Source organism: Myodes glareolus, chromosome 26 (assembly GCF_982192425.1).
Source record: "Myodes glareolus chromosome 26, mMyoGla1.1, whole genome shotgun sequence".
In the NCBI taxonomy this organism is placed as follows: Eukaryota; Metazoa; Chordata; class Mammalia; order Rodentia; family Cricetidae; genus Myodes; species Myodes glareolus.
In genome coordinates, this window is record NC_142051.1 from 39,604,601 (window position 1) to 39,617,763 (window position 13,163).

The following is a 13,163-nucleotide window of genomic DNA, read 5'->3' on the forward strand; positions in this document are numbered from 1 at the left end:
TCCGTCATCTCAGCACTGGACAGATGATATCATACAGACACACAGGAAACAACACATCAGTCTGAGCTGGTTCCCTGGAGCCCTCATCTGTTAAGCCAGTTCACCAGCTCCTAAAGAAGAATTATTTTTAATTTATGCATATGAGTATTTTGCATGCATATGTAAGTACGCAGAGGCCAGAAGAGGATGGTGGAACAGGAGTTTCAGAAGGTTGTGCTTGGCCATTTTGGGTGCTGGCAATCAAATCTGAATCCTCTGCAGTGCAGCAAGTACCTCTAATTCCTGGGCCACCTCTCCAGACCCATAAACAAGTAATTCTTAAAAATCTATTTCAACTTTTCAATAAAGTTGCTACTATCTTTTTTCTTTCCTTCCTTCCTTTCTTCCTTCCTTCCTTCCTTCCTTCCTTCTTTCCTTCCTGTTTTTTTAGTTTTTCAAGCCCTGGCTGCCCTGGTATTCACTTCGTAGACCAGGCTGGCCTCAAATGCACAGAGATCTACCTGCCTCTGCCTCCCAAGTGCTGGTATTACAGGGTGTACCACCATATCCAGGTATAAATTTTATAGTATATCCAATAATTTGGATATAGTATATCCAAATTATAAATGGATATAATTTACATCATTTAACTTTTTGTTTTGGTTTTAGTTTTAGATTTTTTTGGTTTTTAGAGACAGGATTTCTCTGTGTAGTCCTGGCTGTCCTGGAATTAGCTCTGTAAACCATTCTGGCCTCAAACTCATAGAGATCGACCTACTTCTGCCTCCCACACATTTAACTTACAGGAACGACAAAAGTTCATTGATGCATAGAAAATGAGATGCTGAGAAATATTAATATTCCAAGACCCTAATGGTTGCCCGAAATCACAGACATTACCTAACTGTATATACTATTCTTCCTAGACACACATACCTATAATAACATTTAATCTATAAGGTAGACACAAGAGAATAACAGTAACTAATAATAAAAGAGTAAATATAACAATACACGGTAATAAAAGTTATGAGAGTAAGAACGTTCTTAAGATAGTTTTGTTGTTGAAACATGATCTCAAATAGGTAGCCAAGGATGACCTTGAAGTCTTTCTGCCTCTGCTTCCTGAGGGCCAGGATTCCAGTCATATGCAACCACATTTATTGTATGTAATGTTGCATAAATCCAGGGCTTTGAACATGCTAAATAAATACTCCATCTACTGAGCTACATCCCCAGCTCAAAACATCTCACGCTAAACACACCCTTCTTGTAATAATGTAAAAAACAAGAGGCCTGTGTGAGGAGATAAAATAAAGCAAACAGCTTACCCACTGTGATTTTTGTGAGCACCTTGACGTAAAGGGTACTTGAAATCAGCCCTGACACCCAGCAGATGATCAGAGGACCCAGGCAGGGCTGAAGGACTAACTGCCTACACAGCATGAATACGCTGGACAAAATGATTAACATCCCAGCTAAATTTCAATTTTTCATGACACTCATAAAGGCATAGATTTTCAAGCTTATGAATTGTTTATTTCCAGAATTTTCCATCTAGTATTTTTAGACTGTCACTAGTCACAGTTAGCTGAATAAGTGGCAAATGAAACCACAGTGATCTCCAGTAGTAAAGAATTAAGAGAGTATCTGATTTACAGAACACCTAAGCTCTCCTGCACTGCCCTTGGCTACTCAGCACTATTTAACAATATGATAATCCAGAGAGATGATTAATCCAAAATAATCTGCACTATCTAAACGTGGGGACTGTAAGAAAGAGGTGGTCGGGGCAGAGTGCATCTGAGGTGAAAGGATTCTATATTCCTGCTGTCCTGCTGCTGCAGATAAGAGGGCCACTGCCACAGGAAGGAACACCCTGTGAGAACCACACAGAGCGGAGGACATGCTTTACCTCTGTCCTGAAGCAGTTGCAATTGGTGATGGACCATTAGGGGCTCGTGGCTCTTCACACGTACTCATTTCCATTATGACTTTATCTAGAGTCTAACAAAAAATTAAATAATTAGACATTTATGTGAAAGTATGAAGTATATTTTCTCTTTCATTTATTTAGAACCAGAGCAAACGGTCTTTCGCTGAGGCGCTGGTCTTCTGGTGGAAAAGGTTACATGCGCATTTTATGAGTTTGGGGGAGAAGATACAGAAGCAGCCATTAACTGATGAAGTCACTAGATTTAATGGAAGCATAATCTCCAATCCTATTTGTAGCATCGCATAACTGATAAATCATATATTAATGAATGGGACTGAACTACATCAAAAAGTCTTATCTTGAGACAGGAGATATAAGACATAAACTAAGAAAATTATGAAATGAGTGAGAGAAACACTCCCATAAGAGGAAAATTATATTTTCCAAATATTTTTTCTTGAAGATAAATGCAATGCCTTTAACAGGGAGTGTATCTATCTACAAATCCATTACTTCTTTCACTTTCCATTTTAAATATAGCATTTACCACTATTTAAAATCATCTTATTTTATTGTGTATTTGTTCAGTCAACTTCTGTTAAAATATAAATTTCTTCAGATCAAGAAAAAAGTGATTTCAGTCAGGTGGTAACGGCACACACCTTTTATCCCAGCACTCAGGAGGTAGAGCAGGTGGATCTCCATGAGTTCGAGGCCAGCCTGGTCTACAGAGTGAGTTCCAGAACAGCCAGGGCTACACAGAGAAACCCTATCTCAAAAAAAATAAATAATAAAAAATAAAAAGAAAAAAGAGAAAACAGGTTTTCTCTCTTATTATAAAGAATATTTATGGAATGTTCAAGTACATGAGTTCAGTCTAGAACACCACTGCAAAATTACAGAATGAATGACTCCATCAGTAACGAATCCAGGGCCAGTGAGAAGGCACAGTTGAGACGTGTGCCGCCAAAGGTGGACAGCCTGAGCTCCCTAGCTGGAACACAGGGTGGAAGGAGAGAACCAGCTCCTGCAAGTTGCCCTTAACTTTCACATGCCTGCCATGGCACTTATGCTGCGTGCGCACACACAAATAATAAAATAAGACTTGGTGCAATGAACATTTGCTAGTAAAGCTGACTGGACAAAAGGGTCTACTCGCTCCCAATGCCATGAGGACGAATATAGAAGTGTCAGAGAGGCGAGAAAAATGGAAAAGCAAAGAAGTCTTTTTGTTTTGTTTTCTTGTTTTTGTTGTTTGCTTTGTTTTCCTTTGGTTCAATTTTTTTAACTTTCTTTTTTTTTTGAGGGGGCACTGCAGGGTTAAGAGGAGGATATAGGGAGACTGGGAGGCAAGCGGAATTAGGATGCATGATACGAAATTCCCAAAGAATCAATGAAGAAACTATCTTTAAAAAGGCTTAAATGATCTATTTTATTCGATTTTCTTTAAAAAGTGAAGAACATTGCAGAACATATAACTAAACTTATTAGACCAAGGAGAGCAAAAACACAGAAAGTCTGGGTCAAAAGTTATTGAAGTAGTTCTAAAATATGGCAGTGAAGAATTAAAAGATGCAATATGTCAACTAGATATAAGGTTCTAGAAATAAAGTTTAAAATGCCTCCTAAAGTTCAAGCTTCCCATATAATAGCAGAAAAAAATAAGCCCAATAAAAATAAAGCAAAAGCTAATAAATGGAAAGTTCAAGAAACAAAATATTAATATTTATATAACAACTAATTTACATGTGCAAATGATTATTTTGAGACAGTTTCTCTACTCACCAAACAGATGGGATGTGTTTTCAGTTTTGTCCATGGAATCTACAAATAAAATTTTTTCTTTAAAATTAATTATTAAAAATTAATATGAAATACTATTCAACAGACATCTCTGTATATAAAAAACAGGCAGCAAGTTACATTATACATCTCTCTCAGACTACAAATTATTCATACTATTGAAATCAAGGTATCTTTGTCACATAAGAAAATCATTTAAATTATCTAAAGAAGATAATTTGCAAGTTTTGAACAGTCCTTAAAATGCATTTTAATTAGACAATTTAAGAATCCTCAGCAAAGCATAATCATTGTTCTGTTTATTAATTTGTTTAAGTTTAGAATTCCAGTCAGTATTTTTGCAGCTATTCAAAACAAATTTATTGGTGGAAAATGCCAACAACAACAAAGAGACAATGTTCAAATACATCCAGTCACACATGAAAGGGATAAAACTCTAAAATAGCACGATAGCATGACGTCTACAGTAATAAACGACAATTCTTATCTTTAAAATAAAGTACTATAAATTTAAATCATTGCAATCAACAATAAATCCTAAGGGAAGGGGTAAACTATCACTGAATACATGCCAAAGTGAAGTAGCTAATTTATAACAAATTAATTTGATTAAAATTTGAATAAAATAGATCAGTTCCACAGTCTCCATGGGTGGACGCACCCCTCGTGGTTCTGCCTTCCTTTTTTATATTCCCCCTCCTTCTGCTCTTCATCTGGACTTTGGGAGCTCAGTTCAGTGCTCCAATGTGGGTCTCTGTCTCTGTCTCCATCCCTCGCCAGATGAAGGTTCTATGGTGATATTCAAGATATTCATCAGTGATCTAGTGGGAGCTCACCAAGGCCAGCTGGACTGGGTCTGAACGAGCATGTGATCAAACCAGACTTTCTGAATGTGGCTGACAATGAGGGCGGACTGAGAAGTCAATGATAATGGCATTGGATTTTGATTCTACTGTATGTACTGACTTTTTGGGAGACTAGTCTGTTTGGATGCACACCTTCCTAGAATGGAGGGGGCGGGCCTTGAACTTCCCACAAGGCAGGGCACCCTGAGTTCTCTTAGGACTGAAGAGTGAGGGGGAGGGGGAGCGGGAGGGAAATGGGAGGATGTGAGGAGGTGGAAATTTTTAATTAATTAATTAATTAAAAATTTAAAAAAACAAAAGCAAAAATAAATGAATAAAAATAATAATGTTGATCTGAGGTCCACACATCAAAAAAAATTTTCAATAAAATAGTTTAAAACAAAATGTAAATTTAAGTTATTAATACATACATAGGGAATGGACAGTCATTTATGCAGCTATTTTCTGGGGGGGGGGATTTTTTTATGCAGGTATTTTCTATGTAAGCTGCAGATATAAAATGCTTCTAATGGAAGGACCTGAAGCTGAGAACTTAGTTTAAAGGACAGAGAAGAAACAAAGACTAACAGTATGAGAAGTCTCCTGGGACACCCAAGCCTTACCCTGATAGATGCTTTGTTACAAAACACTTTGTTGATGGCCAGCCACGTGGGCAGATCCAGCATGTTCTGGAGCACCTCCTCGTCCAGCTCCAGGTTCTTCAGCTCGCCTTCTCCTTTCAGGGTGCTTAGGTTGATCTTGTCAGGAGATAAGTTTTTGGTAAATCTGAAAGAGAACAAAAGCTACATTTATTCTAGTGTCAGTGTTTGTACCAAGAGTAGCCAAGACAGAACATTAAAATGGGATGGCAAAACTAACCCCCAGAAGACCACAGTGACGGGATTTACTTTATCCATACCCACTGTCTGTCGCTGTTGTTTTGAACTCTCAAAGCCATAGCGCTCTAATATTGAGTCTACAACTCAGGGCACGGACTGAAGTCTGGTTCTCACTTCCTGTCAAACTGGACGGAAATGCAGCAAGGATACACCGCCATTTTCCAGGCACTCTAAGACCCATTCCCTGCCACGTTTTGTTCACTGTAGACTCCGTCACAGAGGAGAGACCATACTGTGCTATTAACCAAGGCACAAGAAGGTAAGGGAATCAGGGGGGCTCTAACAGCAGCTGACATGGCAGCAGATGCCAGTCCGCATCCAAAGAACGGCGGCCAAAGGGCACACATGATACTCTTCTTAGGATCACCTGGCTACTCCCAGCATTAGAACACAACCCAATCTATTTCAGAAATAAATTCTGGCACATACATAGTGTTTTTTAAAGTTTCTGAGGAAGTAAATTACACAGTTCCATCTAGAAGTTGATTTTGGTGTCCTCTGGGTAAGTTTTTAAAGCTCAATTATTTAGGCTCTGAGTTACCTCTCTATAGGCTTAGCTCCGGGAATTCGGACAACTGAAATATAAAATACTTTCATGACTGCTAGAAATCATAAAGGACAATAAACCTTGAACTGTAATTAAGACTCTCTACCATCTTTTTTTCTAAGAAGAAAAAGAAGCAGTCTTTAAAGATTTCTGAAGTATTAAGGGCTGGGGATGTAGCTCGATGCTTGATTTGTCCAATGTAGCTTTACAATCAAGTTTTTTCTAAGGAGGCATCTATTAGGGGCTATCTTAAAGACCTTTTCTATTTTCATTTTTAATTTCATCTCTGCTTTTTAACATAAACATACTGCTTGAGATAATTCAACAAAGCATTTTCTCAGTATTTTTTAATTAGAAACAAATTCATTTAACAGTGAACGTGTTACAAGAGTTTCCGCAGAAGAGAGAAAGGATAACGGCTTGGTGACTAAGAACACATACTGCTCTATCAGGAGGAGTGGGTTCAGACCCCAGCACCTACATCACATACACACATGTACAAATAGAAATTAAATAAAGTCTTTTTAAAAAAAAATATATGTCTTTGTGTGTGGGTGTGTGTGTGTGTACATGCGCATGTGCCGGCCGAGTCAAGAAAAAGGCATCAGATCCTTTCTAGCTGGAGTTACAGACAGTTGTGTGCTGCCCAGTATGGATGCTAGAAACTGATCTAGTGTCTTTAGGAAGAGGAACAAGGACTCTTAGCAGCTAAACCATCTTCCTAGAGAAATGGTTTTCAACCTTCCTAATGCTGTGACCCTTCAATACAGTTCCTCATGTTGTGGTGATCACCTCCAACCATAAAATTCTTTTCATTACTACTTCATAACTTTAATTTTGTTACTTTTATGAATCATAATATAAATATCTGATATGCAGGATATCAGATATGCAACCTCCAAAGGAGTCACAACCCACAGGTTGAGAACCACTGCTCTAGACTCTAAAATATTTTTAAAAGATTTTAGCCTGTGTGCCAGACAGAATGAGAAACTTGAATTTACATGCTTAATATCACAAACAATAATAATAGTAGTAGTAAACTGCAAATGTATTTTCCAATACTTTGAGGTACATTACTGAAACCTGAAAACAAGCCCCTATCCCAAATGAAAATTTCTAATTTTACCCGGTTATGCTTTAAAAGTGAATTACTAGGCCTGCAAGATGGCTCAGTAGCTAAGGGCACGTCCCACCAAGCCTGATGACTTGGGTTCAGTCACTGGACCCCACACAGGAGGCAGGCGAGGACTCCACAACACTGTCCTCCGACTTTCACATCTTCACAGTGGCTCGAGTGTGCCTCTTACCCATGCATCATACGCAATAAGAATAAAGAAATGTTTTTAAAGCCTGTGACTGTGGAGGCCTGGAATGGCACCGCTGGGAGCAAAATTACCTCGGGCTCGCTAAGTCTCCTACACATCCATTCAAGGCACACCTCTGCGCTTCACTTAGCACTCTCTATCAGGTAGGTCTGTGGGAACGTACAAAGAGACCACTAGATTTCAGCAAGCCAAAGACTAAGCATGTCATCAGACATTGTCTGGGGCCTGCAGCAGAGATTTCCTCCACCTGACTGTAATCCGCCTGCCTAGTGTCTCCAATGTATTTAATTTGTCTTGATTCATGGTTTTCTTTGCTTTTCTTTTTACTATAAAAGCTTCAGGAAATTGTAGCATGTTGCAGCACGGTATTTGGGGTGCTCTGACTCTGTGTTCCTGGGCCATGGTCCTGACACCTAGGATTTGCTTGTCAGCACCAATGAGGTCAAAGTTCACAGAGACCAAAATCACTAATCACCATCATAAACGTGTTACATGTCACATTCAGAATTTAGCACTTAGTCTCAAGAACAACCAGCACTGTGATGAGGAAGGAAACCTGCTCATCATACACATCTAAGTGCATCTTGTCCTTTGGAGTAGCTTTGCCAGACTGGCCAACAGCAGCTTCTAAGAACACAATCCTTCCTTCCTTCTTTCTTTCCTTCCTTCCTTCCTTCCTTCCTTCCTTCCTTCCTTCCTTCCTTCCTTCCTTTCTTTGCTTGTTTGTATTTTTTCAGGTAGGATTTCCCTGTGTAGCCCTAGCTAGCTGTCCTGGAACCTCACTCTATAAACCAGGCATCCAACTCACGGAGATCTGTCTGTCTCTTTTCCCGAGTGCTAGAATTAAAGGTGGTTAAAGACTTGTTCCCACCACTGCTAGGCTACCATTCTTATTTCCATATCTGCCATCTCAAAGTCCCCAAATGTCTAACTCCAAGCAAATTCCTGCTTCTCTATCATGGTATTGTGCTGTAGTCTGGATGGTGGGTGTTCCCCAAAGAACCCTGTGCCTAAAGGCTTGATGTAATACCAAGACATTAAAGAGGTGGGACCTACACTGGGCAGTGGTAACACACGCCTTTAATCTTTAATCTCAGCACTCTGGAAGAAGAGGCAGGTGGATTTCTGTGAGTTCGAGGCCAGTATGGTCTACAGAGTGAATTCCAGGACAGTCAGGGCTACACAGAGAAACCCTGCCAAAAAAGGTAGGGCCTAATAGGAGCATCACAATGACTTAGAGTTGCTTTATTAGATGCATGTGCGCGCACATACACACACGCGCGCGCGCGTGCCTGCAAATGTCACAATGGACAGCTAAAAACAGGTCCCTCGTTTTACATCTGTCTCTGTCTCTGTCTTTGAATTTCAGATGAGATTCCTGCTTGACACACACAGGCAAATTAATCATTTATGGAGTCTCTGCATAAAAACTGGTAATACAAGGTTGATTAGCTCTAAATATACTTATCCTATCTCAACTCACTTCCAGATTAAGGGCACCAAGAAAAAAAGAAAAGAAAGGGTATTCAAAGGTGAGTTTTTATCCCAGGTTCTACTGTCCTGGCGCAGCATCTAGATGCTTCTGGTCTTTGCTCATAACTTGCAATCACCTCAGAACTCAGGGACAGATTTTTCGGCAGACCACTTCATGGTAAGACTGCCTCTCTCCCTCTACCTTCACCCCCACCCCACCCCCACCAAATGGGGGTGACAATCTCTATTGACTTCTCTAGAACCTGGAAAATCCAGACCTGAGATGAAGCCCAGCCAGACCATAGCATGACAGACTCCTTAATCCATGCCTCCCTCTCACTCCTGAGCCAGTTCTTCCTGAATGCTTGACCTCTTGTCTTACCTGATGGTCGCACTGATCCCATCCCTGCCCCACCTTTCCACTGCTGTTTTTTCCCTTTAATTCCTGGAATGATGGCTGAGTCAGGCCTCTGACCTACGACCCTGTGACTGGTTCTTAGGTCCCTAGGGATGATAGGGCTCTGGTCTGTCTTTTCTCACTCCCCGTCTCTCTTGCTCCTGGTTCAAGATATAATCACATGTCTGTTCCCAATATATTCTCCTGCCATTGCTATCTGCCATTTGCACCTGATGATACAGCCAGGGATCAAGCCTGAGCCATGTGGACCCTGAGCCTTCAAAACTGTGATCTAAATACTTCCCATGTAGCCGGTGTCAGGTTCTCAAACACAGGGACAGACTACCAGCTAATATATCCAGGTCAAACGGAACTCAGAAACACTCCCGACTTCTCCAAGTGGACAGCCGTTCTTTCCTGAATATTTCCGGACTGTTTGTATTGTAACAATGGCAGGCTGTTATCAGAAGTTGACACTTCCGTCAAGGACTGTTTTGAAAAACTTTATAGACTTCATCTCAGCTAATAACCCTCTGAAGTGTGTATAATTACAGCCTTCATCCTAAAAGTGGGGAAACTGGGCTGGCAAGAGGGATCAGCAGGTGAAGGCATTCAGCACCAAGCCTGAGAACCTGCCTTCAGTTTCTGGAACCCACATGGTGGAAGGTGAGAGCCAAACTCTGCAAGTTGTCCTCTCCCCTCCGCACTCACTCTATAGCACATATACATGCATGGACACAGTAAGTAAATAAATAAATGCAATTTTAACTGGAGAAACTGAGTCATTAGGATGTTAAATAATGGGCTGGAAAGATGGCTTGATGTTGCTCTTCCAGAGAACCCTAGTTCAATGCCCAGTACCCACAAGGAAATTCACAACACCTGTACCTCCAAAGCCAATGCACTTTTCTGGCCTCACTGAGCACCTGGCATGCACATGGTGCACAGGCACACATGTAGGCAAAAGTCAATACATATAAAATAATGAGTATCTTATTTTTAAAATGTTAAATACCATGCTCACAGGCTTACACAGGGCTAGGGCCAGGAACTGAACACAGGCACTCTGGTTCCTGAGCTTTAACGATGATAAAGAAGCCAGAAATCCACACTGGGAAAAAAAATCTTCAACTAAGGGTGCTGGTCAAACTGGATGTCTGCACGTAGAAGAAAGAGCCACACTTATCACCTCGCGCAAGACTCAACTCCAAATGGATCAAAGACCTCAACATAGGAGCGGACACACTGAACCTGTTATCAGTTCTCCTAGTTGTGTTTACAAAGGTGAGTGAGGAAATGCCAGGTCTTTAAGGGACCAGGAAGTCAACAGAGAGCTCTGCCTCCTAGAGATGGCTGGTAAAGGCTCTTCCGCTGCCACACTCAAAGAGGTCTTTTTTCACACTTTGGAACACAAAAATGTTTCCCCTTGGACAGGAAGAGCAAATACCTCCAAGAAATAGCTTCCTGACACTTATTTTATAGTGCACTTTTCTAGACTATAACACGTTCTCAATTTATAAAACTTGTAAACTTAATTTTTTTTGAGACCATCTCATGTAGTGCAGACTGGTCTCAAATCTCTTATGTAGCTAATCATGACCTTAACTTCTAATCCTCCTGAGTGCTAGGATTACAGGAAGCATCAGTAGGTCCAGTTTATACGGCATGGGGTCCAGGGCTTCACACAAGCTAGGCAAGCACTAGACCAATAGCAACTGAGCTACACGTTCAGATCCATATTGTTGAATTTTTCATACATAGGCTGGAGAGATGGCTCAGCAGTTAAGAGCACTGGCTGCTTTTCCAAAGATCCTGAGTCAGATTCCCTGCAACCACAGGGTGGCTCACAACCATCTGTAATGAGATCTGGTGCCCTCTTCTGGCCTGCAGACATACACGCAGGCAGAACATTGCATACATGATAAATAAATAAAAATCTTTTTTAAAATGCCATATACTAAACTTTCAGAGTTTCTCACTGACTGGTCTCTGGCCGATGTTTGCATGTGAGTCACCAGCACATCTGAATGTTTACTCTCTGTACATGTTTTTTGTCAGGCCGAACTGTCTCCGGAAATCATTTTAAGTGTAGTTTTTTGGGTTTTTTGTTTTCTTTTACTATTTTCTATGGGTATTTTATCTGCATGTATGAGTACCATATGTTTGCCTGGTGTTCATGGAGATCTGGGGAGGTTGTCAGAGCCCCTGGTGATTGTGAGCCACCATGTGGGTGTTGGGAATCAAACCCAGGTTCTCTGGAAGAGCAGCCAGTAATCTCAACTACTGAGTCATCTTCCTAGCCCCAGAAAAATCAGTTTGTGTATGTGCATGTGTGTGTGCACTCTAATAACCTAGAGTGGGAAGGGTGTGCTTAGCTCTCCATTTTCATACTTCTCAGTATGTTTAAGTGTTCTGGAAGGGGTATTTATAGCTCTCATAAAGACAAAAACTTCAACAGAACATAAAAAGAAAAGTCTGACAAAAGGTGAAGTAGGGAAAGGATCAAAATATATGTAATTCGCAGCAAATTCTGTTCTCAATTTGGTTCATAATAAAGGGTGAAGTTATGCAAGAGCTTCAGTGCAACAGAAAGAGGTGTGAGCCCTAGTTCAGCCACAACTGGGTCGCCTCTCTGATGCTCCATTTGCTCACTGTAGAACGTAAAATAAACTGGACTGATGGTCAGCATGACTTAAAGGTAGGTCTATACAAACATCCAGTATAGACAGACGTCAGTTAAGAACTCCTAGTCTTAACTGACTATATGTCTGCTACCAATGCAGTCTGAACTAGAGAATGTCAGGAATTCCCGACTGCCCAAAGGGACTTTAAAACAGCTGAGCTCTGAAGCTAAGCTTGAAGACACTAATATTGCTCATTCTTTAAACTGTTCTTAATAGATGGAGACTCACAGACAACGGTCGCATTCAGTTATATGACAGCCAGTTTCTTATACTAATAGCCATTATATAGTCTAAGCTATATATTTCTATTATCCATACATTTGACTTATTTTTTATATATTGCATTTAAACACAAATGTATACCAACCACTTAATATCATGCTACAAGAAAAAGGTTTTTCATCCATATTTATGTGAGACTGAAAGAGGAAAGGTAAACTTTCATTAAGTGTATATTGTGTGTTTCCCTTTGTGAATATGGGAAAAACATTACAATAAAGTATCACTATATAAGAACAATATGTCTACCTATGCTTTTCCAAGGATTGCTGCAGAGTCTCTTTCCTAAGTTTCCACCTGAAGTTCCCAGATAGTGTAGTAATTCTCACGAACAGTATCAATGAAAGAGTTCCCAGACAGTGTAGCAATTCTCACGAATAGTATCAGTGAAAGAGTTCCCAGATAGTGTAGCAATTCTCTTGAACAGTATCAATGAAAGAGTTCCCAGACAGTGTAGCAATTCTCACGAATAGTATCAGTGAAAGAGTTCCCAGATAGTGTAGCAATTCTCACGAATAGTATCAGTGAAAGAGTTCCCAGATAGTGTAGCAATTCTCACGAACAGTATCAATGTGCTGGCTATAGTACTGGACTTGACTCAAAATAGAATACATTATAATCTGAAATCAAGTAAATTGTTTTAGCTTACTGAATAATCACTAAATATTTGAGGTACACAAATATTTTAAAGCTACAGTGTAAAGGGAAAGGGTAAGAAACCTAGCCTAATGACTTAAACTCGTGAATATTTATCTGGAAGAGAGAGAGAGAGAGAGAGAGAGAGAGAGAGAGAGAGAGAGAGAGAGAGAGAGAGCGCAGAACCGCGGGAACCAATGCAGGTTGTTAACAGAAACTCAACTGATAAGAAAGGGGAAATTGCCTGGAAACTGCCAATACGTCAAAGCTGGAAAGACCACCCAGAAGGGAGCCACGCCACACAGTAAAGATAAAATCAGCAAAACTCTTACTCATTTCCTTTCTTTCCTTGTCTTT

The 13,163-nt window shown here is 40.2% G+C and overlaps 1 protein-coding gene across 2 annotated transcripts in view; it reads right to left on the reverse strand.

The window, feature by feature from the left end:
* The window catches only part of Bltp3b (bridge-like lipid transfer protein family member 3B), a 71,123-nt gene that overhangs the window by 38,796 nt on the left and 19,164 nt on the right, over positions 1 to 13,163 (reverse strand). For both annotated transcript variants that reach the window (XM_048418702.3, XM_048418703.3), the window contains 3 exons: positions 5,187 to 5,349; positions 3,701 to 3,739; positions 1,895 to 1,986 (listed from right to left, as the gene is read on the reverse strand). In XM_048418702.3, coding sequence (XP_048274659.3) covers positions 1,895 to 1,986; positions 3,701 to 3,739; positions 5,187 to 5,349 — 294 coding nt within the window. The remainder of the gene's footprint in view (positions 1 to 1,894; positions 1,987 to 3,700; positions 3,740 to 5,186; positions 5,350 to 13,163) is intronic.